Source organism: Antechinus flavipes, chromosome 5 (assembly GCF_016432865.1).
Source record: "Antechinus flavipes isolate AdamAnt ecotype Samford, QLD, Australia chromosome 5, AdamAnt_v2, whole genome shotgun sequence".
Classification (NCBI taxonomy): Eukaryota; Metazoa; Chordata; class Mammalia; order Dasyuromorphia; family Dasyuridae; genus Antechinus; species Antechinus flavipes.
In genome coordinates this window covers 42,146,847-42,174,296 of record NC_067402.1, presented here as the reverse complement: position 1 = coordinate 42,174,296, position 27,450 = coordinate 42,146,847, and the positions used below count along the sequence as shown (strand labels likewise).

Here is a 27,450-nt window from a genome sequence, read left to right as displayed (position 1 = left end):
AAATTTGTTTATTTGTCCTCCATTGTTTGTTTTATTGATATTACTTGCATTATTTTACTGTTCCTCTTTGTAATATTGTATAATCAATAAACACATTTATTAAGTACTTTTGTCATAGGCACTTTTATAAATTGGCATTATGTTTGGCTACCATACTCTTCTGTGTGGTCAGTCAGCCACATCTTCTGTGATCCAGCTCCAGTAGTCTAATTACAATTTCTAGAACATGACGTTCTATCTCCCAAACCCCAAATCCCAAATGTTCCACTTCCTTATTTCTTAATTTCCCTAATTTTCTTCAAGTCTCAGCTCAATCTGATTTAGTCCAGGAGACCTTTCCAGGTTCTCCTACCTGCTAATGAATGTCCTCCATTTATTCTGGTCACATCTTATGTCCATCTAGCTATTTGCATGTTGTTTCCCCAATTAGAAAATAATTTCTCTAAAAGCAGTGAACATATTTTTGCCTTTCTTTCTATCTTAAGCTCTTAGCCCTATGCCTGGCCTGTAGTAATTGCTTCATAAATGCTTGCTGACCAACAAACTACTTAGATCTCGGGCACACATTTTCCCCACAGGGATTGACAATCCAACGTTTAATGCCAGTCGATGCAGAAACAGGATTTGATATACAGAAATTCAGGATTCTCATTCTTACATAACATATAGCTCCCTTGTCATCACTACTGTGCTAGACAACCTTTCCTCTTCTCTGATCACTAATGGGCTGCTTTTAGGAGGAAGCATTAGTTCCTTCACATCAGCTTTGGTAAACAGGCCTTTGCGATCCAGAATCAGTAAACTCCTACTGAACATAAGTGGGGGATGAAAACGTGAAAGAGCTCAAAATTGTTTAGCCATTGCTGACAGATGGTCAGGCCTAAACTTTGACAGGAACAAGAAAAAATTGGCTTCTCCATAGAACTCAAAGTTTCTGTTCTCAGTTGGTGAATTTGCCCTCTAAAATCACTGAAAGTTAGAGACTTCAATAAGGTTCTCTTATATCAACTAATAAATATATTTTAAAAATATATGCGTTGCTCCTCTTTGTTGCTTAGAAAACACATTTCATGATGTTTCTACCACCATCGCCATTGGGAAAATGCCATTAGTAGATTCTGAAACCATTCATACAACTCTGTGGGTGAGACTCTTGACTTGAAGTTTTTCAATAATGCTTCAAACTTGGGTTTTTCCCTGCAGCTAAGAGTATCTCAGGCCCATTAGGAAAGCAAGTCAGAACCATCCAGGGCTGCCCAGAAGTGATGTCAAGATCAGCTTCATCCTCCCAATGACTTTCACTTTTTCTAATCTTTTATTCCTCAGGGTGCTGGAAGTCTGTGACTGATAGGCTATATCGAGATCGATAAAGGTGGCAGCCGTTTTTCTTCCTTCAAAATCCCCACATTTAAGAACATTCTCTGCCCGAGGGTCACTTGAGACAGAAATGAATCCTTATTTCTCAGGGGAAGAGGTCAGTGTCAAGGCTGTGGGCAATCAAGTACTTTATTCAGCCGATAGTCCAGAAGCAGCACCATTTATCAGCTTATGACACGTTAATGTCATTTTCTTGCTGCCTTTTCAGCTGAGTTTTAGGAAGAGTAATGTGAGCAAATCCAGAGGAATGGTGATTGGCAGTCTAATTTGAAAATATTGCATCTTGTTAAATGCATTCTAGCATTTAAAAAGAAAACTTTTAGAATGAGAGGTTGTTAAGCAGCATACATTGGACCAATATTTCTTAAACTTGCATAATATCTTATGTTTTCTTTTTAAAAAACTGGATTATTCTTTTCCTTGGAGGTAACTAGTGCTTTTAATCAACTTGTAAAAAATGAAAATGATTTTTATATATTTAATTATGATGAACAACAAATGATAAAAGGGAAATTTGATGTTAACAAATATATTTTAATGTTGCAGAAAAAATTTTAGAATCCACACACCATTGCCATGCCTGCCTATTCTGTTTACCTCTTATCCATGTCTTCCCATGAATTTGCCACAAAGGCTCTACCCAATCATGCTGAAGACCTTGCTTGCTTTTCCTTAATGTTGTGGGAATAAAAGGATAGTCTGTTGTCTGTCTATCAATTATCCTTTGATCTTACTCTGTGGCTAAGCTATTTTTCCCCTCAGGAATATATTTAGTTGATGACATGCCTTACGTTACTTTTCCTGATTATTTTCTTATTTTGTAATTTGATATAGTCTACTCACATCCTTTGTGCAGCTTTTTGTTGCCTTTTGGGTTATCCTAAACCATGTTCTTCAGACACTTTCACATTTCAGGTATAGTCATATCACCAGAAGATATTGTTGTTGTAAAGATGGACTTTTGTCTCAAGGAAAAGTCTGGCATTATTATAGAGAAGCTTCCTCAAAGCAATCCAACCTGCTTTCTTCTCCTTTTTAATTTTGGGCCCAATTTATAATCCATTTGCATTTTTTGAATCAGGTATATTTACTGATAGATGAGATGTATAGTGCTATTTATTGTAGTCTAGATAATAGGCACTCTTCATCCACTTTATTTTTTCCTGTGTAGATAGGCCAGAATTTTTTGAGGAATTATGGAAATTCTTTGGGAGTCGCTACAGCATTTTTGGTCTTGATGGTAATCAGCTCCTTGCCATCTGCAAACAGGAACATATGGGGGCTTTACCATCTCTAAGGAAACTTTCTCCTTGACAATGATATAATAACTGTCACCATTCCTCAATTGATAAATAGTCAAAGAATATGAATAGACAATTTTCAGATGAAGAAATTAAAGCCATTTCTGATCATATGAAAAAAATGGTCTAAATCGCTCTTGATTAGAGAAATGCAAATTAAGAAAATCTTCATTTCACACCTCTCAGATTGATTAAGATGACAGAATGATAAAAGTTGGAGGGGATGTGGGAATATTGGAACAATAATTCATTGTTGGTAGAGTTGTGAAATGATCCACTCATTCTAGAGAGCAGTTTGGAACTGCATTCAAAGGGCTATCAAATTGGGCATACCCTTTGATTCAGCAGTGTTTCTACTGGGCCTGTATCCCAAAGAGATCTTAAATAGGGAAAGGGACCCCCATGTGCAAATATGTTTGTAGCAGCCTTTTTTGTAGTGGCTAGAGACTGAAAACTTAATGGTTGCCCCTCAGTTGGAGAATGGCCGAATAAATTATGGTAGATGAATGTTATGGAATATTATTATAGATGAGCAGGATTGTTTTAGAAAGACCTGGAGAGACTTACATGAACTGATGCTGAAGTGAAGAGAACCAGGAGATCCTTGTACATGGCAACAACAAGATTATGCTATGATTAATTGCGATGGACCGGCTCTTTTCAACAATGGGGTAATTCAGGCCAATTTCAATAGGCTTGTGATGGAGAGAGTCATCTGCATCCAAAGAGGGACTGAATGTGGATCACAACATAGTATGTTTTTGTTGTTTATTTGCTTGTTTTTTTCTTTCTCTTTTTTTTCCCTTTTGATCTGATTTTTCTTGTGCAGTATAATAAATTTGGATATGTGTTTAAAAGAATCGTGCTTGTTTAACCTATATTGGATTACTTGCTGTCTAGGGGAGGGGAGAGGTAGGTAGAGAAAGAAAAATTTGGAACACAATGTTTTGCAAGAGTGAATGTTGAAAACTATCTTTGCATATATTTTGACAAATAAAAAGATATTATAAGAAATAAAAATAATAATTGGCATCCATCTCCCTGAATTATGCCTCATTTGATATTTAATGATCCAGATGTTATTTATTTATTTTGTTACATCTTTCAAGAAATAATATAAAATTTTAATATTTGTTTCAGAGACACCTCCTTATAGAGTTTTATCTACTAGATCAAATGCTTTTTTATAGTCAAAAAACATTAAGCAGAATGGGAATCTTACATTCTTTACACTTTTCAATCAAATGTGTGACTTTAAAGATATGGACTGCTAAGAGATGTTGTTTATAAAAACTTGCCTTTTTTCCTTCTAATATCTATATCAAGTGTGCCCTGGATACATAAATTATTCTCATGAAAATTTTGTATAAATGAAAAATTAGGTTAAAAATATGTGGGTGGATGGATGGTCATGAATATTCTGAGTCACCTTTGTGTGGTAATTATAAGGTCCATGCTTTAGTATGTTTCCCTCTTCTGTATTTCTTTGCAAATCAACTCCTTTAGTTCCTTCAAAATTATATCCTCTCTAGAGGTGATGGACTTGCTTTCTCTATCTTCAGTCTCATCTTGCTACTTTTCCCATCTTTCTTTTCTTCAGTGCAAATTCTTTTTCCCTCAATTGCACATCTGGGACTATAATTTGAGAGATGAGATCTGGTGGCTTTTCAGTCTTTGAGGGTGAAAATCATTTCAGATGTTTTTCATTCTCTGTTGTCACCTTTCAGTTTCATTTTTAAATGTCTTTAGAATGGATGATTTTTTTTTTTGCTGCCTTCTGTACAATATTGTAAACCTCTTTCCATAGTCCTTCAGGCACTCTGTATACCAAATCTAATCTCTTAAATCTATTCATCACTTTCACTTCATATTCATAAGAGATGTTATTTAGGTCACATCTATATGATCTGATGGTTTTCTCTCCTTTCTTCTATTTAAAGTCTGAATTATGCAAGAAAAAGCTCGTGATCTGGGCTACAGTCTGCTCTGGGTCTTGTTTTGACTGATTGTATAGAGATTTCCACCTTTGGCTGCAAAGCATACAATCAATCTGATTTTGATATTGACTATCTGGTGATTTGTAGAGTCGCCTTTTGGGCAGTTGAAAAAAGTGTTTGCCATGACCAGAGAGTTATCGTGACAATAATCTGTTAGTCTCTGCTGTACTTCATTTATGCTCCAAAGCTGAACTTCCCTCCTATTCTAGTTTATCATTACAATAGTTGATGATGAATGTGACATCTTTTTATGTCATTTCTAGAAGATGAAGATTTTCATCCAACTCATCAACTTCCTTCACCATCAATGGGTATAACAAACAAATGTAGTCAAATTACATATATATTTTCCACCGTATTTTTTGCTATATCCAAGTCTGAATTAAATCACTGAGTATAAAAGTATATATTGATGTATTGTGAATCTTACCAGATTCTTCACAGACTTTCTCTGCCATAAATCAGTTATTTTCTTTGTTTTTTTTCCCCTGAGGTAATTGGGGTTAAGTGACTTGCCCAGAGTCACACAGCTAGGAAGTGTTAAGTGTCTGAGGCCAAATTTGAACTCAGGTCCTCCTTATGTCAGTGCTGGTGCTCTATTCACTGTACCACCTAACTGCCCCATAAATTAGTTATTTTCAAGGTGTCCTTTTGCATATACTTTTGCATTGAAACAATGGCAAGATGACAAAATATCAAATGAATTCATATTTCTTTTTGCCTTTAGATTCATAATAAAACCAGCTTCGCCAATTTATTTGCCTCTCCATGTAAAAGCTGTAATTCATTATATCATTTAGCTGTGAACAACTTTTGTCTTCTGATTTTATAATATGAATGTGAAAAGTTATATGATTCAGGCCCTCTAATAGTGTGTCTACTCTTGGGTCATTGGAAGAGCATCTCACCTTTCGAATATCTATATCTGAGTTAATATTTGTGGTTAATATATTTATATTATGATTCTTGGAGAAAATTCTTGAAATTTTCTAATCTTTTTTCTTTCACTCTGGTATCGTAAATGAAGAAGTAAAAGGAATGTTAACCATTTGTATTTTTCTTTGAGATACATACTTTCAATGCCAGAGAAATCATAAACAAGTGGCTAGTCTGTTGGCCATAAATATCTATAGAATTAACTAGGTTGCTTCTTAAAAAGTAGACAATGTCAGGACCATATTATGTATTTTGCTTTTTAAATAACTGTAACTTAACAGTAATGCAGTTAACTGGGGGCATTGTCCCTTAAAAGGATTTTAGATGTTAGTTGTTAGATATTTAGATGTATGTTCATTACAGATAGACTATTCCTATCTTGAACCATACTGATTGATACTTATCATATACTTGAGTGTATTAAGGAAAAGAGTTTTCATAATATCTTGCCCAGATATGTTTCATTTTCTTAACATACTTTTTATTCAAATCAAAATCAATTTCAGAAATTAGTGAATTTGACTGTCTTATTCTCTCTAATTCCTTTTCATTCTATTCGTCTAATTCTCAAAATTGTCAAGTGTATGACAGATGCATATAACCTCAGTTTCCTAATCTGTAAAATGAGCTGGAGAAGAAAATGGCTAACTACTTCAGTATCTTTGCCAAGAAAATTCCAAATGGGTTTACAAAAACAGGATGGAGACAAATCACGGTAACAAAAAGATGAGAAACAATAGGGTATAATGGATCAAAAAATCAGCCTTTAATTCAGCAAAACCTGTGGTCATATCCTACCTCTGACATATACTAGCTGTGAGCTTATGGGACAGTTATTCACCATGTCAGTACCCCCAGGCAACTAAGCCAGTCAATCAATTAGCAATATTTATTAAGCATCTACAAAGTGCAAAACACTCACCTTGGTATTGAAGATATAAATATAATGAATGATAGACTCCCTACTCTCAAACTAATTATATTCTGAAGAGACAAGGACAAATATAAATATATTCAGAATCAATATAAAGACAATACATACTAACTCCCATTCTAATGAAAGGGGGAAAAGCTGGGTAGCTAGAGAGAGGGAAAAAAATATTTTCCATCCTAGGAGTTGTGAATTATAATTGTATGTATTTTTTAAATCCTCCAATCACTTAATAAATTTCATCAGTGTTGGATGTTTCCTCAACAGACATACACTACAATGCCCTTCTGTTACTTCATGGATGACCTTCAAGAATAGCCATGATGGAAAAATCCTTAATTAAATTAACATTAAATTGTTATTTGATTTTGTAATGGCATGTTATTAATTTAGCTTTAAATTTAAAGTTATATAAGAGATTATGTGTTAAGTTGTTTTTTTTTTTCCCCAAGAGTTAAGACAATTTTATAGGATGGTGTAGGATTTTTGAAAGAGAGAGATGACTTTTTCCCAAACAAAAAGGTTAATATAGCATGGCAACTGGGGTAGAAAGAGCATTGGCAAGACCCATATCAGTAATGAATAATAAGTAAAATTTTAGCAAAGAGGCTTAGAGAAACCTGTGTTCAAACCCAGCCTCAAATACTCAGTAATGTGTTCCTGCACAAATTATTTTATCTCTGTCTCAGTTTCCTCATCTGTAAAATTGGGATGATATCTCCCAAGGTTCTTATGAGGATCAAATGAGAAAATATTTGTACAAGGGTTAGTACAGTACCTGGCATGCAGTAGGCACTATATAAATGTTATTATTATTACTTGGTTGTACTTATATCACAGATGCAAGGATAGTTCACTGTTAGAAAAACTATAAACATAGATCAGATTAATTACAAAATAATAAACAAGTACATGATTATGTCAATTAAAGAGGAATTAACAAAATACACCTTTCTATTCATGATTTTTTAAAAAATATACACACACTAAAAAGCCTAGTAATAAATACACACACCTTCACTGTGTACGACAAACATTTTTCATCCAAAAACAAGCTTGTATGGAGAAACACTAAAGGCCTTTCTAATTAGATGCCTACTTCTGCCACAGTCATTTGCTATAGTTTTAGAAATGCGAGCTAAAGTGGTAAGAGAAGAAAAAGAAATTGAGAGTATAAAAATAAGTAAAAGAAGAGACAAATTTTGCTTTTCAAATGATAATGTAAATTATACGTTATGTAGTTATTTACATATTACTAATAATAGATATAAATTATATATATAATACTTTATATATATATATATGTGATAATACATTGTCATTTGAAAATATATAGTAATTACTAAATAATTATCATAAAATGTTAATTACAGAGATTCAGTGAAAATAATCAAAACAGTGACAATCAGTCTTTGGGGATCAATCTCATAAAGGAAAACGAGATAACAGAACTCTGGCCTGGCGTTCCCGTTGTGGAACAGCCAGGGTTACCCACTTGACACCTCTTCAGAGAAAGGACTATAGGGACAAAATGAAACGTGTTTGTCCCCTGGTAGTTTTGGGCCAGAAAACCAGAACAGAGAAGCCCAACTGTCCGGCCATGGACTCTTAAGCAAGGCTGGTAATGGTAACCTCACTAAGTGGCAAGAGAAACACACCCAGCTCCCTCATGGGATTGCTGTGGGAAAAAAAAGCGCTTCATAAAAGCTGTAAATCAAGGTGAGGTTCTGTTATATTTAGGATTAAAATTCCTGAGGGACGTTCAGCTTGGCCCATGAAGTCTGATGCTTTGCTAACTAGGACTTTTTAATGGGTGTAATTTCATAAATTTAGGGAGCTTCCAACAAGGCAACTCCATCTAGCACTAAGGATCAGCTACATGGAGCCTTAGAGGCTTGGCCCGCCAGGAACATAAGTGACCTGTCCATGATCCAGTGTCAGAAACAAGATTCAAATCTTGGGTCTTCTTGACTCTTAAGTCTAGCTTTCTATCCATTAGACCCAAGCTCCTTAAACCATGGTTCACAACCCCATGGGGGATCTCATAACAGAATGTGAGAATAGTGAAATTATGATTTATTATCAGTAAGTGTTTAATTGGTATACCTACTTTATAAACCTATGTACTCAGAGTCATGGAAAAATTTCTCAGGTGAATAGGGGTCATGTGTGGAAAAAGTTAAAGAAGCCCTGCACTTTCTCTCTTGAACTAGAAATAATGGGTTCTCTCATTTGGACCTCTGCATTAAATGGCCAAATCACTTGGGAAATCCATTCACCTCTCCAGTCTTCCACTTCCTCTTCTGCTGAGTGAAGCGCTTGGTCTGGGTGATCCAATTCAGACACTTTGGGGTTTGGGACACAAATAATGCCCCTGCTGCCATCCTGCTTGATCGAAGGTCAAACAGCAGCTTTTGACGCGTTACATGTTTATGAAAAGCATCCTTTGCTTTGTAGCCCTTGCCATGGCCTTTTAAAACCCCTGCCTGGAGGGAGGGCGGCTCTCTTGGCCTTTGTGGGAAGGCTCCTTCCTCCATCTCCTGGTCCTTCGTGCAGGGCCGGCCTCTCGGGAACCGTGGGTTTGCAGTCTCCCCCAGCTGTCACGGGGCCTCTCTGAGTTCCCCTGGCATTGCTTCTGTTACTCCAGGGCAGGTGACTTTCCTACTCAGTGGTCCTGCACCCTCTTCTCAGCCTAGCATCTTTAGTAGAGTTAATGTTGATTCCATGTGAGGACACATCTCACTTAATATTGGACCCTCCTGAAACTGTCCAGGGACGCTGAAATGACAGGGGTTAAGGGAGAAGGCTGTAAAACTGGACCAGAAGCCATGGGCTCCAGCCCTGGGCCTGCTACTGAGGAGCACCTTCTCCAAGCTGAGCATCAGGGACCAGAATGCACTTCTGCCCTCAGGAAGCTCATGCACCGATGCATAGTGTATTCTGAGTAACTGCTAGGTTAATAGGTGAGGGGACCTTAGTAGCTTACAGGGGTCATGTGGGGGAAAAACACTTTCTATGGGTCTCAGTTTCCTCATCTGTAAACTGAGGGTAGTAAAGTCGGCATCTCCTCTCTCACAAGTTGCTGTAAGATTGTTGTTTGTTGCGATGGTTCCGATGGTTCCGCTTTCACTTGAGTTGCAAAGGAACTGGATTTAAGTGAAGCAAGGTTGAGGTCATCAGTCAGAGTTAAATGGGCCAGGTTTCTCTGACTGAACAAAAACAAAACCAGAAGACAATGATAAAATGGATAAATAAGGAAGAAGAATAAAATCTAGTCCAAAGGCAAGACATGGGTCAGGATGACTGGGGAAGAAGTGGGAGACCCTGGTCTGTTTAAACTCAGGTTTTTCTCCCAGTCTCAATTTGTCAGTAGCAACACCCACTCCGTGATTGAAGACTAATGAAGAATTGAGGGGGGAAAAAAGATCGCCTTCACAAAAGAATGAGTCTGGAAGAAGACCCTCCGGAATTCTGGCCAGAACTAAAACAAATGTTATTTACACTCATTCTGAGCCATCAAACCCGGACAGTGAGAAAATGGGGCAGTGAGGCTGGGGCTGGGACCTGTGGGCCAGTTAGTGAGAGCCAGTGATCTGGCGGAGGAGAGCAGCTCCATTTGGATTCCAGTGGGCTTTATCAAGGCCAGGCCCACTAGAGCTGAATTTCAAGAAATCATAAATCAAAACTATATGAGACCCAAAAATTAATGGTCCCATTTTTCTGGTAGAATAAAAACAAAACCAGAAAACAATGATAAAACTAATAGGGAAGAAGAAAACCTAGCTTCCAAACCCCAAGATATGTTCTGACGTATAAACATATATTTTGTTGTTCTAAGAAAAGCATTCTATAAGGCTATTGTATTGTGAGCTATTACATTTTTAATTTATAATCATGAAGACATTTGGTTTGGTACAGAATATTGATGTTGCCATGCTTATCTTATGCTTGATTTATTCTTGCATTTTGTTGTCTGTTGGATGACTTCTTTCTTAAGAAATTAGTTGACTATAGGGTTTCACTGATGTAAGCAGAAAACACACATGTACACTAGACCAACTTTAAGCTAATTATGCTTTTGTTCCCTGCAGTAATTCCAAGTCCAGATTAGACAGCCACTCCTTTCCTTCCTTTTCATATTCTCAGCTCCTCATAGGGTACTTTTTTGTTTGTCTCTATCCTTCAGATGTAACTGTCCAGTGAGCCCTAATTTTCATCACTGGTGAATATTTGTTGAGTATACGAGCTAGCTGTGTGACTTCAAGGAGCTGCTTGACTTCTTTGGGCCCCAGTTTCCTCATCAGTAAAATGGGGGAATTGAATTAAATGAGTTTTCAAGCTCTTGAGATCTTGTGTTGCACTGCCCTTCTATCTAGTATAGGAAATGATGCTAATCATTGAGGATAAAAAGGAGGGATTTGTAAAGCTTACTGTCTAGTTGGATAAATTAAATGTAAATAATAAAGCATGCTAAGGGAAATACAAGTGATGCACATGGTTGTTATTGCAGAAGTTCAACAGGAAGCCTTCTCCACTGAAGGGCAATGTGGGAAAGACTGAACAAGTGTCAGGCCCCGGCTGCGCTTGGAAGGATGGATGATAGGCAGTATTTGGAATGGGTGTGGTCTCTTGAGGCAACCTGAGTAGTTGGGCCCAGCTGTGTAGTGGGAGTTAAGATGGGAGAAGATGGGATCAACATTGGAGAGAACCTTAAACCCCAAGAGAAGGTATTCAGCCAACTTTCCTGTGGTCATTGGAAAATCATTAAAGTTTTTTGAGCAAAAGTACAATATGCATAAAGAAACATCAAAATCCTAGAGAAAAAAAAGAAGTGTCTGGGAAATGAATATAAACTGCTTGCATTTCTGTTTTTCTTCTTGGGTTATTTATACCTTCTGAATCCAATTCTCCCTGTGCAACAAGAGAACTGTTCAGTTCTGCACACATATATTGTATCTAGGATATACTGTAACCTATTTAACATATATAGGACTGCTTGCCATTTGGGAGAGTGAGGAGAGGGAGGGAGGGGAAAATCAGAACAGAAGTGAGTGCAAGGGATAATGTTGTAAAAAATTACCCAGGCATGGGTTCTGTCAATAAAAAGTTATTTAAAAAAAAAAAAAAGAAGAAGAAGAAGAAGTGTTAGAGGCCATTGGATTCAAGTCACCACCAGTGGACAAATATTTCCTGCAGTGTTCATTAAACAAATACGATTGAACTACCTGCTCTCTGCCATACATAGTCTCGATGAGAAGCTGTTGTTTGAATACTTCCTGTGATGCATACCAACTGCTTCACCAATTAAATCTTGAGAAACTCATTGTGGCCCAGCCCAGACCTCTTCCCTCCAGCATCTGAGGTTTAGTCAAACATCCTCCTGTATTTATGGAGGGCAGGAGTGGTAGAACACTGGCTTCACAGCCTTCCTTGCACAGTTTCTTCCTGTGTGAGTAACCCTGTCTGCCAAGTCCCTTCACCTTTCTAGGGCCCAATTTCCTCATCTGTAAAGTTAGATTGTTGGACACAATGACCTATACAGTCCTTCCAGTTCTAAATCAATGATCCTTCAATATCCTAAATTCTGTGAACAGGAATACAAGGTGACTGCAAATTTTCAGAACTAGAAAATGGACAACATGTCTCATTGGCAGAAATAAGGAAGGCCAGGGTGAAAGCTGGCATAGGATGCTGAGCTCGGTTCAAGGTAACAGTCAGTCTTCCACAGCGCTATGTCTGGCGTGACTTAGGAAATGTAGGATCCATGTTCAAAAAAGAAACTGAACCCTGAGATGCAGATTTGGGAATCATCTTCACAGCCATCACGATCAGAGCCACGAGAAGGATGCATTCACAAGAGCATCCAAACAAATGCCTTCCAAGTTAGGGAATATTTATAGAGACAGAATGGTGGAAGTGGAGACAAAGAAGCAACAGCTGGGAAAAGGGAAGTAGGAGAAGAACCAAGACATTCATCAAGCACTAACTGTGTGTCAAAAACTGGCCTAGACACAGGGGATGCAAGGGAAAAAGACATAAATATTACCTACCTGCAAAAAACTTACCTTCTAATGGTAGAGATAATGAGGGATTATATATTAATACCTGCAGCTTGAAAAGAAAATGAAAGGAGGTAATGAAATACAAGGCAGTTTGAGAAGGAGGGCATTGCTGGTTGGGAGGGTCGGGAAAGCTTCATGCACAACATGGTGCCTAAGCTCTTTATGAAGCTCACTGAGAAAGAAGCCCCTTTCAGGGATGGACAATAGCCAGTGCAAAGTGAAGGAAGACGGATGAGTCTGGCCAGAAGGCACAGGACTAGAGGAGAAGGAACATCCAGCAAGGCCGGAAAGGTCAGGGGAGGTCAAGTGGTGTTGAGGCTGTATTCAGTCCCTTTAGTCACATCCAATTCTTCACGACCCCATTCGGAGTTTTCTCAGCAAAGATACTAGAGCAGTCGGCCATTTTTACAGCCCATTTTATGGATGAGGAAGATGAGGCAAGCAGGGTGAAGTTTCTTGCCCAGACTTCCCTAGCTAGGAAGTATCTGAAGCTGGATTTGAACCCCGGAAGAAGAGCCTTTCTGATTCCAAGCCCAGAGCTCTACCCATGAGCTACCTAATGAGGCCAGGTTATGAAGGGCTTTCAAAGCCAAACACAGGAACTATTCTTTAATCCTAGAAGCAACAGAGAGAGAGCCACTGGACTGGCTCTGAATGGGAGAGCCCTACGGTCAGATCTGCACTTAAAGAAAAGGGAAGCCAAACAAACTGCCTAGATCCCTTTTATCTGTGTTGTCTTTTCAATTGTTGCCTTTCTTTGTCCCACAAAGCATTTGTGTAAAGGAACTAAAGCATAAAACCAATAGGGAATCAGCTATTAGGAGCACAGACGTGGCTCAGGCTGGAATAAAGGCAGTAGCAGCGACAGACCCAAGCTTGCACAGTGCCAGCTTCGTGGGGCGCCCGCCCGTGGGCCCCCACCTTCAGGAGCCATACGGCTGATTCACCGAAAGTCCACCGGACCCCATCCGTGTCGGGCTGGACTTTAGCTAAAACGTGTGTGTTATCTACATACACACACACACAGAGGTGTGCTTCTGTCTGTCTCCTCACCTGTGTGAGCATGAGCCGTAGTTAGAGGGATAAAGTTTAACTTGTTTTCATAGATTCCCAAAGAGACATCATGAGAATTTCCAAGGCAATATTTTAAATTCTTAGTTTTAATTTCTAAACCAACACAAAGGAAGGAAATTTACACCCAGCAGATGTTAGACTAACAAAATGTTTTGTCTTAAACAGACAAAAGTCAGGAAATTGAATGTTAAGACTGAATCAACATTCCCAACTTTTGCTCTTTGGCTTAGACCGAGTAGGTCAAATAGTGCCTGAAGCCATCCATGCTTCTAAAACCCCTGACAGGAAATGACATGTAGTCATCAGCTCTAACATGTCGCCTTAACTTTCTGACTTTTGCTTTGCGAATTTATAAAAATAACATTGCTGCTGGACTGTCTTTGCGGAAAACAAAAAAGATTAGAAATACATCCAGGAAAATATTGTAGACTGATAAGCTAGTTGTGATTAAAAACACTTGCATTTCTATTCTGTTAATCACTTTTTATCTTGTCCCCCAAAACAGATGTTAGTTCTTTTTTCTCCTTCCTTCCCCATTCTATATTCTGCTAACTTCCTGGATAATTGGAGATCCCAACAATTACCCCATCATAGGGTGCGTAAAAGAGAAGTTTTTGAGAAGATAGAAACAAACTCCTACAAATAGGACAAACATGTGCTTCAGTCTGATTCTGTTCTCTTAATTATATTTTTTCATAGCCACAAAATCATAAAATTGGAAGGGATTGAAAGGCATATAATTTAATCTAAGAATCCACATCCCCCAATCAACAAACATTTCTTAAGGGTCTGCTGTGTTCTGGACACTGTACTAAGTGTTACCAAAAGAAAAAATAGAGTCCCTGACCTCAAGAAGCTCACAGCTTAATGAAGGAAACAACACGCACATAAGTGTATAAGCTACAAGAAGATAAAGTGGAGATGATTAACAGAAGGAAGCAGTGTTATGGGAAATCAGAAATTTGAGCTGGAAAGCCCAGAACAAAGGGAGTGGAGGTGAGGCAGGAAAGAATTCTAGGCATGGGAGAGAGCCAGTGAGAAAGCTTCCAAGGAAGAGATGGAGTGTATAACACTAATCCAATGGCACTGGATCTCAGAGTTCATGGAGGGGAGCCTGTTGGAAGAAAGAATATCAAACTGTAAGGAAGGGCTGGGGGAGGAAGGGCTTCCATGACTATGCCCAAAGGGCTGTCAAACTGTGCACACCCTTTGACCCAGTAATTTCACTAGAAATCATAAAAGAGAAAAAGATCCAGATATGCAAAAATGTTTGTAGTAGCCTTTTTGTAATGGCAAGGAACTGGACATTGATTGGATGCCCGTCAGTCAGGGAATGGCTGAATAAGTGATGGCATATTAAAATAATGGAATAGTATTGTTCTATTAAAAATGATGATCAAACTGATTTTAGAAAGGCCCAGAAAAATTTACATACCTGATGCTGAGTGAAACAAGCAGAACCAGGAGTACGTTGTACACAGTAACAGCGTGATCAACTATGAGAGACTTGGTTCTTCTCAGAGGTTTGGTGATCCAAAGCAATCCCAATAAACTTTGGGTAGAAAATGCCATCTACATCCAGAGGGAGAATATGGAGACTGAACATAAATCAACACATGTTATGTTCTTGTTTGTCTTCTTTTTTTTCCTCTCCTGATTATTCCCTTTTGTTCTGATTTTTCTCTTCCAACATGATTCATAAGGAATTTTTAAAAAGAAATGTATAAGCAAAAACAAAATTTTTTAAAACTTATAACTGGGGAAAATAAAAATAAAAAATATGAAGGGTTTTCATTGAGGATTTTATATTTGATTAAGAGGTAGGGGATGGGGAATGACCCTTTGGAGTTTTTTGAATCAAGAGGGGATATGATCAGAACTGTGAATTAGGAACATCAATTTGACAACTGAGTGGACTAGAAAAATTCAAGGTAAGCAACCAAACAGCAAGCTACCATAATAATTCAGGGCTAAGGTGATAATTATCTGCACCATTGTCAGAGGAGAAAAGGAGGCGTACACAAGAAATTGTTAATGAAGGTAAAATTGAGAGAACTGGGGTGCCAGGTATGGTAGAAGTGAGGATTAGGGATGACACCCGTATGGCAAGTCTTTTGGGGTTACAAAGCAAAGGGAGGGGTGGAATGACAGCAGGTTGTGAAAAGATAAGAGAATTTCAGTGTTCGTGAACATGAAAGTGGTGCATTTGTGAGTGATGGCAAGATTTCTTTGTGAAGATGGAGGTAGATAAAAATGGTCATGAAAACAGTAAGGAGTGATGAGACCAGAGTTTGAGGGAGAACCGGTTTTGTGTGCTGAAATCTCCACAATGAGGGCTGGACAGGAAAGAGAAGGAATATGAACCAGACACTGAGGGCAGGAAGGAAAGGAGATGGCCTGGAGGTCGTTGTGTGACAACTTCCACAATTTGGATCGGGCGGTCAGTATGGATCTAATGGAGCTCCAGGGAGGGAGGGTTACCCAGTGATGGGGTAGAGAGTGCACTTGGGTAGCAGGGGGAGGCTACTCCGTCCCCCTCACCCGTGTGTGGGGTGGCCGGCCATGGAGGCTGTGCCTTCAGGAGAGAGCCAAGCCTTGGGGATAGCCAGCAGGGGGACGAGGGAAGGTGAAAAGGGAGATTGTTCCCTGTGGAGAGCACAGGAGAAGGGAAGGTGGCTTTGGGGGTGAGGCAGAGGAGTGAGGGGATCAATCAATCACTTCAGTGATTGGGTCATTGAGGAAGGAGTTGAGGTTCTTTCTCCTGGAGGTCTGACCTTAGGGTGGAATCCTCTTGGAGGGCTAGCTCGCTCCAGCCGGTGGGGAGCAGCCAATGGAATGGCAGTCAGGTCAGCGACCAGGGGAGGAGCGGGCCACCAGCGTGTTTCTCTCCACCCAGGAAGGGTCAGCCTGGCCAGCCGATGGACGAGGGAGCAGCATAGAGTGGTCCCTTTCTCCATGTACTTCAGGCCGCCAGGAGATGGTTTTGCTAACTCATGGCAGTCTTCCTCTGTTAATATCATTAGGGTAATTTTGGTTTTTTTGGTCTCTAAGTCCATCAGTCCAGAAGAGTTTATTAAGCAGTTACTGTGTGCAGCATTATGGTAATCAAATGGTAAATGGGGAATCTGGGGCTCTCTGAAAGAAAAATATATTTACACACACTTTTTACGTTTAATCTGAATTCTCAACACTTTCTTAAGTCTAGACAATGAGCAGAACAATAAATCAAACCTTGCATTGTAAATTCTCACACTGAAAAGTTAGCACTCTTTCTTCCATGGGTCAGAACTGGCTCTAGCAGGCCCCTGGGGCTGAGCCAACAGGATGCCCCATCCCAAAGAGGGCATTTGAGTGAAGGAAACTTCCTGCAGATATACGTGCAGGCCCGATGTGTACCTTCAAATGATGGGTCATCTCTGTGGGCAGGTGGGGGGGAGGGTAGAACCAGAAAAGGCCTCCTGGGGAAGGAGGGAGTTAGCTTTACCCAGAGACATCCAGGAGCCACAGATTGCAGAGTCCACGGAGTCATAAAATGTAAGAAGATCAGAAAAGGGGGCAAGGGTCCCAAAAGGCTTCATCTGCCAAACAGAGGGCTTGATATTCAGAGCCCCTGGGGAGGAGCAGCAGCCAGTAACCAGGGCAGCTCTCTCTCTTCCCATGGAGGCCTCCAACAGGCCCAGAATTTTTTATGTGAGCCCTTATTTAGCCGTGTTTTACTCATTCTTTTCTTACAATGCTGAGTTTTGGAAGCTAAGGATTAGACTTTATTAAACTTTGTCTTATTATATTTGGTCTATCAAAATCTTCATGGATTCCAACTCTGTTTATCCAGCAAGTTACTATACTACCCACATGGTCAAGCCAAGCAACTGATGAAAATGTTGATTTTCACAGGCCAAAACAAGATCCCTACGGACCTTCCTCAAATGGACTTCAGCCCATGGTTGGGTACTCTATGGATCTGGCCATTCAGCCACTTCTGAATCTGTGCCCTGTACTACCAAATCTGTCCGTATTGTCCCCAGGGATATCATGGGAACTTTGACAAATACTTTATAGAAATTTAAGTATATTGTACATTTAGTTTTTCTTCTTGGATATGCCAATTACATTATCCTGTTTAAAAAAGAAAAGTTTGTCTAGGTTGACCTTTTCTTTCTTGGGTCATTTTAACTCCTAGGGAATCACTGATTCCTTTTTGAGGTGTTCATCAACTGGAGCTTTAATACATTTCTAGAATTTTCCCTGGAATCGAAGCCATTCTCTTGTTTAAAAAAAATGGGAATATCTGTCATTTGTCAGTCCTTCAGTGCCTCTTTCATTCTTCATAATCTGTCTCAGGACATTATAGCGACCAGTAACCATATCTGCCAATTCTTCCAATACCCTGAACTCTGGTGGGAATGAAGGAGAAAGCTTGAAAATGGCTAGGAAGTTCTGCCTTTTTGCTGTGATCCCTTGGTATTATCCCATCCCTATGGGCAGAGTTCCTCTGTTTTTTCTTTGATTATTTCTTTCGAGCCTCCAGTGTGACTTCAACAAAAAAGAAGGAAAAAAAATCCCTTTTTAATCCTATATTATTCACCAGCCACAGCTCCTTCAGACACTTGAGCATTCAGATACCACTCTTAGAAGAGCAGGTCACTCTTTGGTATTCACTCTTTATCCTTGCCCATACATATGTCTTCTCTGTGTGTCTTTTTAAAAAGCTGAGTAGGTCCATGTATCCACAGCAGTCATTCGTTTTTCTCCATTCCCGAACACAGAATTTTGAAATATCATTACGTACCAGCTTAAGATTCTTCTCCAGGATAAGTAGAATCCCATGTCACTGGTTGAATAAATTGTCTTGGGCAGCTGGATGGAGGTGGGTGATGGGAGAAAGGTCAAGGGTCTGATGAGCTTCCAGTTGTCATGGGAAATTACCAAAGAAAGAATAGTGAGGGGGAAGTGGGGGGAAGGTGTGGAAGGAGGGCCTTGGGAAAAGTGAATTAGGCCTTTCCTTACATACTGCCTACACACATTAGACCTAAACCAGCGTGATCCAGTTTGACCACCCAATAAAATCTCACTGCTGAGACAACTGGGAAAGACTGTGATATTAACTGAGATTGCAGAAGTGTTTTGAGCACTGTCATCATTAGAATAAGTGGCAACTTCCCATAAGGGCTACTTTGAAGGATATGACTCCTTCTAGTTTCTTTATTAAGTCATCATTTTCACTGCTTTTGTAATCATCTTTCAGATGAGAATCAGTTGACTTTTAATCTTGATGTGTATTCGATTGGTTCAATGTAGCCCAAAAATCTCTTTTCTTTGTAATTTCATATTCTGACACAGTGACATCCAGATTGGTGGCATTTTGGACGTGATCAGGGCTGAAATGTATTTTTATAGCAGCTAGGAAAAATTTTTTCTAAATAAATGTGAGCTACACAAGACTATAAGAAACCTTCTCATAACAGAGCAAATGGTTTCCGTGACTTTTTATTCAATTCAATTTTAAAAAAAATTTAATTTTGGTCACCACCACCACCTGTGTGCTAAGTTCTGGATATTCAGTGCTCTGCCTTCAAGCAGATGGAATTCTATTGTTAGACAGGACTACAGAATACTTGATAGAGCTCTCAACTTAGGTGAGTTTGAATCTCCAACTTTAAATCTTTGAATCCCCAACTCTTAGTATATGTGTGGTTCTGGACAGGTCATTTAGTGGACCCTTAGCCTGTTTCCTCATCTGTAAAATGGGGATAATAACAGCCCCTATGTCACAGAGCTATTTTAAGGATTCAATACGATAATGTCTATAAAATGCTTACTCTTTGAAGCACTATGTATTAATGCCAGCTATCATCACTATTATCATCATCTCACCAAATTGTTGTGAGAGTTAAAATGAGAGAAGCCTGTTGTATACACAGGCATGGGGCTCTTGGGCCAAGTACACAATCCCTGCTTGCTGATTAGGGACCCCTCAGACCCCCTTTTGGGGGGCCTACTTTTATTTATGGGTCACTGTTAAGAAATTAGAAAAGGCTTGCCCCTCTGTTTTGCTTAGCCAAAAAAAAAAAAGTGAATCATGGGAAGAGTGCTCCTCTGGGACAAAACCACTCTCTGAATGTCAGTTGTTATTGTTTTTAATTACTGCCATTACCACTGGCAGGTCTAACTTGTACAAATATAAATAATACACGGCCATTTGAGGAGGGAATAAGCCGTAACAATGAGGAAGGTCAGGACAGGCTACGAAAAGGATCTGGTGACCCGGAGGAAATTCAGACTTTGCATTAAAGAAGGAAGAGGTCCCATAGAAGGGCCTGTATCTATTCATTGCCAAAAAGGAAGGTCCTATAAGTGATTTATTGGGACAGCAGAGGAAAATGCAGAAAGGGGAATAACTTGAAGCGGTATATACATGGAATTGATATACTGGCTATAAATGATCTCATTCCTACTTATTCAGCAGGCAGTTTACGATTTTAACTTGCAAGTCTAGCTTTCATAAATAAATAAACAAATGAATGAATGAACAAACAGATCTCATTTATTTTAAAATATTAAAAAATACTTTCCTCTAAATCTTCTTGGCTTTCCCCCCATCCTCACACTGCTTTCTCTCTGCTTTCTACCCTACCCCAATCAATTGAAAACTGTATTTAAAAAAAATTTTTTTTTCAATGCATTTCTTAAGGAATATGAAGGTCAGGATCCTCCCTGAAAGTTAAACTTGGCTGTCTTTTTTCTCTTTTCAGCTTACAAGCGAAGATCCTGAGATATTTGAGGTTTCATCAAGATGCTTCTTTGTGTTAGTCCAGCTGTATGGAGGAGAAAACACGGACATTATGTCTCCAGAAAATATGGACAGCTTTGCTGAATTATTGAAGTCTAAGAAAGATCCCAAGGAACAGAAGTTGCTCTTGAAAGCCATAAGGAGATTGGTAAGTCAAATACAGATACTTTAATTGCCTTTATTTGTGCACTCAAAGAAATCAAGCTTATTTCAAAGAAATTAGCTTATAAAACTGTATTTGGTTTAAAAATGAGTTAATTATCTGTTCCTTTAATAAGCTCATCTAGATAGAATACTGATTCTGGAGACAGAAAAAAAAAATTGGTTCTGATCCTTGTACTAGCACCAGTTTGTGCAATAAATACAAGGCGTTTGAACGGTCCATCTAACACCTTGGGTTAACTAACAGCCTTCTGAAAATTTCCTGTCCTATTTACAAATCAATGGTCTTAGTAAGCACTCGGAAATTCTTTCTTTTTTTTTTTTCCAATATTTTAACATTTTCACAACAATTATGGCTTTCTGTTCATTTCATTAGCATTGTCTTTATGCCCTTCATCACAGTATGACTGGATCAGCAACAGTGAAATTGGGAAACACAGTCAGCTTATTCGTTTTAAAATGGGGCTCCTACAGCCTGGCTCTGTTAGGCTGGTCGCGTTGCAGCAGATTACCTGGACAGTTGCTTACCAGACAAATAGCTCCAGCCACGTCTGGAAGTATAATTTCCAGAACGTAATGTATTGCTGGGGGGAGCAGCCGTAGGGGCAGGATGTCAGGATCTCCCACCCGGCACAATTGGCAGCCACTGGAGAAAGGCTGAGGGTTATCATCCTTCTCATGGGCCTTCTATGGACTTCCTGCTGGGCTCACCCATCTGTCTTCCAAGTCACCCTCAGCTTCCTGAATAGCAGCTCTTTGCAGGGGCCACCTCTGGGGAAGCAGCCTGGAGTAACAGGAATAACAGGCTTTGAATCTGCAACTTCCTATCTGTGGGACCTTCAGCGAGTCACTTCCACTCGGCTATTAATAAGGATTTGGGACTTCAGGACTTCTTCTGTTCTGAGTCTTGTGATCCATTTGTAATGAGGGTCTAGTGGGTATAGAAGCCGGCATGTTGGTAAGATGTGGAAAATTCTGGGGAGCTGCTTTTGAGAGAATTGTGAACCTGGGTTGTGCAATGGAGAGTCTGCCTTGGCCCACCTCGTTGTCGGGAGGACCCTTTTTCTGCTGGTTGTATAAATTTCATTGTCTTTAAAACAGCCCAAGCCAGTAGCAGGTGACGGTTTTGCTGCATTCTCATCAATGAGAGAAACCTTTCTCTACCTTCAGTCAGATCTTAGGGTCTCCTTCTTCCTCTCCCCTGAGCTCACATAGCCCCCCTTCCCGAAATAGGTTTGGCTTCTAGGCCTTTTCATGTTCTTTCTCTTCTAAGTCCAAGGAGGAGAACCACCACCCTTAGCTCTTTGGAAGTCTAGGAGATGAATCTGAGCCGATTCTTAGTGAATTCCTTTGCCACCCCAATGATAAATGGAGAATCCCACTCTCTAAGTTTTTCTTCATAGGTGTTATTAATTAGATAATATGTACTTGTAGTTATCATTTGACTCGCCCATTTGAATGAGTTCCCTAAATTTTAAGCTAAATATGACATATCACAATTTGGACTATGTAGCAGAATTATCTCGATAAGGCAAATCAAGAGTGATTGGGCAGAAAGGAAGGGTATCAGTCCTCCCAATTCCTGGTGAGAGGTAAGTAGAATCTGTTTTATTATTAAGTAAACAACAAGATTCCAGAATTTGAGGTGCAAAATGTAAAAGTGAAAGTTCTAAGGGCTATTATTCAATGATAAACTCTTACATGGACATGGCAAAGCAAAAATAAAAGCCTTTTGTTGCTTTGAAAGGACAAAGGTTGAGAGCAGATGTATCTTACAGAAGCATTTTCTCAATTTAGCATTCATGTCACCCCTACAACCCCAAGTTGCACAAGGCTTGAGAAAGAAAGCCAGCCCTACAAGGTATTATACAGTATGTCTGAGCAGGCTCTCTCACCTGGAACACCCTTATCATGACCAGAACTAGAAGACCAAGCGACACAATGACAGTATTCTAGAGAAAAACAGCTTTGAAAAACTTTAAAACTCCGATGAATGAGTTGGGGTAGACTCAAGTCCAGAGAACCAAAGGCAAAACATGGCACCCATCTCCTGCCAGAGAGATGGGAGGCTTAAAATGCAGGCTGAGAGCTACTGCATTGCATTTGCTGGACTATGCATATTATGTATATGTTTTCTTTTTCTTAAAAAATAATTTTTAACATATGTCAGTGAGAAGGGAAGATAAATGCTCATAAAAAAATAAGGTTTGATCTCTTGTTTGTTTTTGGTGATTTGGGATTTGGGGGGGTTGGTTTGGTTTGGTTTGGTTTTTAAGGAGCATGCTTGTACAAAGAGAGAGAAAAGCAGTTTTTATTAATTCCTGGGATGGAAGTTACGCTGACTTCTTGGAAATTTTAAATGAGGGCCAAAGGACTTCCTCCTCCTACCGAGGTCTCCGTGGTCCCGGAGGGACTAGTTTTGGCTGCTCTTGAATCATTTCAGTCATGTCCAACTCTTTGGGACCCCATTTAGGGTTTTCTTGGCAAAGATACCGGAGTATTTGCTATTTCCTTCTCCAGATCATTTTACAGAAGAGGAAACGGAGGCAAAACAGCGTAAAGTGACTTACTTGCCCAGGATCACACACACCTAGGAAGTATCTCAGGTCAAATTTGAACTCAGGAAGATGAGTTTTCTCTGACTCTAGACTTGGCAGTCTGTGCTCTATGGTGCCCCCTACTGGCCTTGGCATGGATCAGGCTTGATTAATAATTACAGTTATGTCATTTTTAAAAGAACACTTCAAGTTAAGGCGATAAAGGTTCCATGACTTGTTCATCTTATCTTTCATTATAGAGAGTGGTGAGTTCCTTCTGTTAAAATCCCAAATCTTTTCCTGCCTCTTTAAAATTCAGACACTGCATTTTTTCCTTTTCTTTTCTCTTTTCTTTCTTTCTTTTTTTTTTTTTTTGCTGATAATTATAAGAAAAATCTATGCCTTCCAGCTCTGATCATTAATATAAGAGAGATATGTTAAATTTATATAACATCCTTCTTGAATGATCTTGTGCTCTAATCATACTGACCCCTTTGAGATAAAAGAAAGGGTTTAGCTAATCACCCTGTATCTTGTCTTTAAAAATAGAGCAGAATATTTGTTGATGATCTTCAACTTTTCTGAGAACCTGAATGTAAGACCTTTTGTCATTAATGTGCATTTTCCTAGAGTATAGATAGGCAGGATCAGGTATTCAATCAGAATTAGCTGCTCAGCAACCTGATTCTTTATGCATCTTCCCTTGTTTGGGCTTGAGCATCTGTATTCTATCAAGAAATATTCAGATATGGAATCATCAAGACCAAAAACCACAAGAACCCTTTGGCTAGTGAGAGATCACTGTGGAAATTCCTCCATCTCAGAGGTTAAATGATCAAGATGGAAGGGGGAGCCATCAGAGGCAAATTAAAGTTAAAGATTTGTCCAAAATATCCATCACTCAGCTTTGTTTCCTCCCAAATCTCACCACGTCTTTATCTTTCATTTCTCCTTAAGGTTTTCCAACTTGACTTTTTTTTCCCTAGAAGGAAAATGCTGAAATAGAAAAATTTTCACCTGTCTTCAGGGTAGGAAGCCTGTAAAAAATGAAAGAAAAAAAATGGAATGAACTCCAAGTAAATTAGTGCTTTCCCAGCCACTTTTTTCTCCTCCATTCCAGATAGGAGGGTAAAAGCACTCTTTCTCTAGATAACACAGAAGAGAGGGTTGTTGACTGATTGAATGAACCAAAGGACAAGGCTCATTCACGTGTGCTGATATTTCCACCTTGAATGTGTAAGTTCTTGGGTATCTCCAGGTTCTCGGATAGATATGGGATCTCATAGTTCCATTCAGTGATGCAGATGGCAGCCCTCCCTACCCACCCATCCTGTGCAGCCCTTGTCTGTATCCTCCCAAAAGTTCATCCCCAGGCTCCACCCAAGCTGCTTCCTCACTTTCTCTCCATCGGAAGGTCCCATGTGAGGACTCATTATCCCTCACTCTTCCTTTGTTTAATGATACCCTTTATTCTTATTTATTTCTTTTAATTCCTCACTGTCTGAGGGGAAAACTCCCCCTGAATTAGATTCCTCCTTAGCAAGGAAAGTACCTCCCATTCTTAAGCCCCACCTGATGGAGGAGGTGACGATGGAGAACTCTAAGCCTGGGGGACCGTCTGCAGAGAGGAACAGGACACATAAATTAGACCGGAGCCGCTGAATTGAAGCGTGCTTGCAGGGGAGTACTGAGTAGGGTTATTTCTGTTATATCTTCTGAGGAATCTTAAATTTTCTTGATGTATGAATGGGAGACATCTTGTTGGAAGAGCCTGTACTTGAAATAAAATAAGAGAAGCTTTGGGTTGTTAATCAACTGCTGGAATAACCCAGTCTCATTCTTTCTCCACTTAATACTTCTCCAAAAAGTTTATCCCGTGAAACATCTGTAGTACTTCCTTTTGAAGTTGATGACTGGTGTGATTCTTTAAGCAAAAAGAAAAACAAAACTCTTAATTTTTAACAGTGGAATAGAGTTGGACCTGACACTGTAAGGAACAAGCCTTTGGGGCATAAAGGAGCATCAGGTTAGAAATAATGAATTTTATCAAATATATCCCTGACTTTAGAAAATAGGAGGTATTTTCTCAGACATTCCAAATCAATTTTTGTGCTGTCAAGTTGCTTTAGGGACTGATTTGTAGACATTGATCTAGCAATTGCTAGGTTGTGCGATGGATAGAGTATTGAAGTCGAGAAGACCGTAGTCCAAAATCCTGACTCAGAGACTTACTAGCTGTGTGACTCTGGTTAGGTCACTTTATTTCTTTCTACCTCGGTTTCATTATCAGTAAATAATAGCACCGACCACACAGTATTACTGTAAACCTCCAAGAGCTATAGAAATGCAGGTGTAATGATGATTGTGAAGGTGGTGCTGAAGATGAAGATGATCTAAGGAGAGAATCCAACCTGGAAAGAAGAGCTAGAATATTTTCTCCCTCTTGACACAACTTCAATCCAGCAAGAGCCCGACCCAATAGGAATGATAACCATATGCTAAGCTTCCCTAGAATTAGTTTTATGACTCTATAACCTACTCCCACAGAAATCAAAAACACATTTTGTAGCTCACTTAAGAGCGACCTATATATTTAGGATAAACCCTGAAAATTCCCATTCATTGGGGGTTATTATCCTGTCCAAATTATAGTAATTGTAAGTCACTGGAATGTAGTAAAATCTATGTAAGATGAATCCAGCTAGTTTGCTTCTATTATTAGTGAATATTATGACCTACCCATATGGCAAGATCGTGAGTGGCTCTATATAGCCGCTATTGCTTAAAATGGAGATCTACTTGTTGATGGGAATCTCATTAATAGTATGTCATTTATGGAAGTCTTTTCTTTAAAATAACTAGTATTCAAAGTAAATATTAGAGAGAAGATAGTTTTAAAACTATTCCTCAAAATATGAAGAATGATCTAAAAGATTCCTTTTTGTTCTCTAACCTAATAAATACTTGAATTAAATTTTTTCTAGTTTTATTTTTCAAAAATAATTTTAAACACTTAGTTCTATTGAAGAAAAGGAATACTCTGTAGGTGGTTTGCTTAATGAAATTTGTTCAGTTTTGGCAGACTTAATATAGCAAAGTATATTGTTCTGTTTGTTTATTTTGAATATCTCCATCTTCTGACTAGTCAACAAAACTAGGAATGATAAAAAAAAAAAGATATTTCAGTTGCAATTTTAAAATATTTATCTGAGAGTGGTTTTCAATTTCATGCTGTTAAACAACCTACATTTCAAGATGCGATCTGACCTCTTTTTTCCCAAGCTAAAGTTTTGAGTTCAGGCAGGTTGACAGCAAATAGAGATGCAGCATGGAAAATTTGAAGTGAGAAGCACCTAATCGTGTAAAACTCTGAGCTGGTCATCAAATCTTTCTGCGCCTCAGTTTCTTCCTCTGCAAAATGGAGAAGGAAGTAGACGGACGTTATGGTCCCTTCTAATTCTAAATCTATAATTCTGTGGAATCATCTCATGTCATCTTTCAGTTAAATAATCTGTTTGTTTGAGTTGGTGATAATATTAAGAAGGTTTATAAAGCACTCTACAATGGGTTATTTCATTTGATCCTTATAACAACTCTGGAAAGTAGATGGTATTATTATCCCCATTTTATAGTTGGCAAAACTGAGACGAGTGAATTGTCCAGGAATCCCACAGCTGGTGAGTGTCTGAGGCCAGAGCTGAACCAAGGTGTTGGCAATGGCAGGTACAAAGACCCCCTTCACTGCGCTGCCCACCGTCCCCCAAGGCCCTTAGTCACTTCTCTGAGGAGGGAGAGGAGATCACTGATGTCAGACGCCTCGGATAGAAGTCGTGACGCTGGCCATAACGGGAGTATCCAGTTTTGATTTTTTCCCCTAACAAGCAGCACGGCTTGTGCTGAGATGCCCCACCCCGACGGCCAGTCTCTGTGGGACGGTCGGCCGTGGTTGGGAAGAGCTTAGCTGGAGTTGGGCGGTCTGCGAGTTCGGAGCAGAGAGAGCCCCGGAAAGGCCCCGTTCCGCAGCCTTGCGGCAGGAGCACCAGCGACTGGCCGTGGCCCTCCCGAGAGCAGTTCCCCAGTGTGGCGCTTTGATAGAACTTGATAGAATCCCACATTCAGTGGGTTTGAAGCCTCTTTCATCTTCTGTTTCCTCGATTAGTTTTTCTATTGATATCAATGGCTAGATTTTTTCCTCCCAGAAATGTTCTATCAAAGCAATGTAGCCTATAAAAATGTGTGCTGTGTGCTGATTCTGATGGGAGAGGATGCTAAAGGCAGTGGGT

The 27,450-nt window shown here is 39.3% G+C and overlaps 1 protein-coding gene across 3 annotated transcripts in view; it reads left to right on the top strand.

Annotated features, from left to right (window-relative positions):
* The window catches only part of ULK4 (unc-51 like kinase 4), a 627,233-nt gene that overhangs the window by 446,316 nt on the left and 153,467 nt on the right, over positions 1-27,450 (top strand). For all 3 annotated transcript variants that reach the window (XM_051961226.1, XM_051961225.1, XM_051961224.1), the window contains exon 35: positions 20,431-20,616. In XM_051961226.1, coding sequence (XP_051817186.1) covers positions 20,431-20,616 — 186 coding nt within the window. The remainder of the gene's footprint in view (positions 1-20,430; positions 20,617-27,450) is intronic.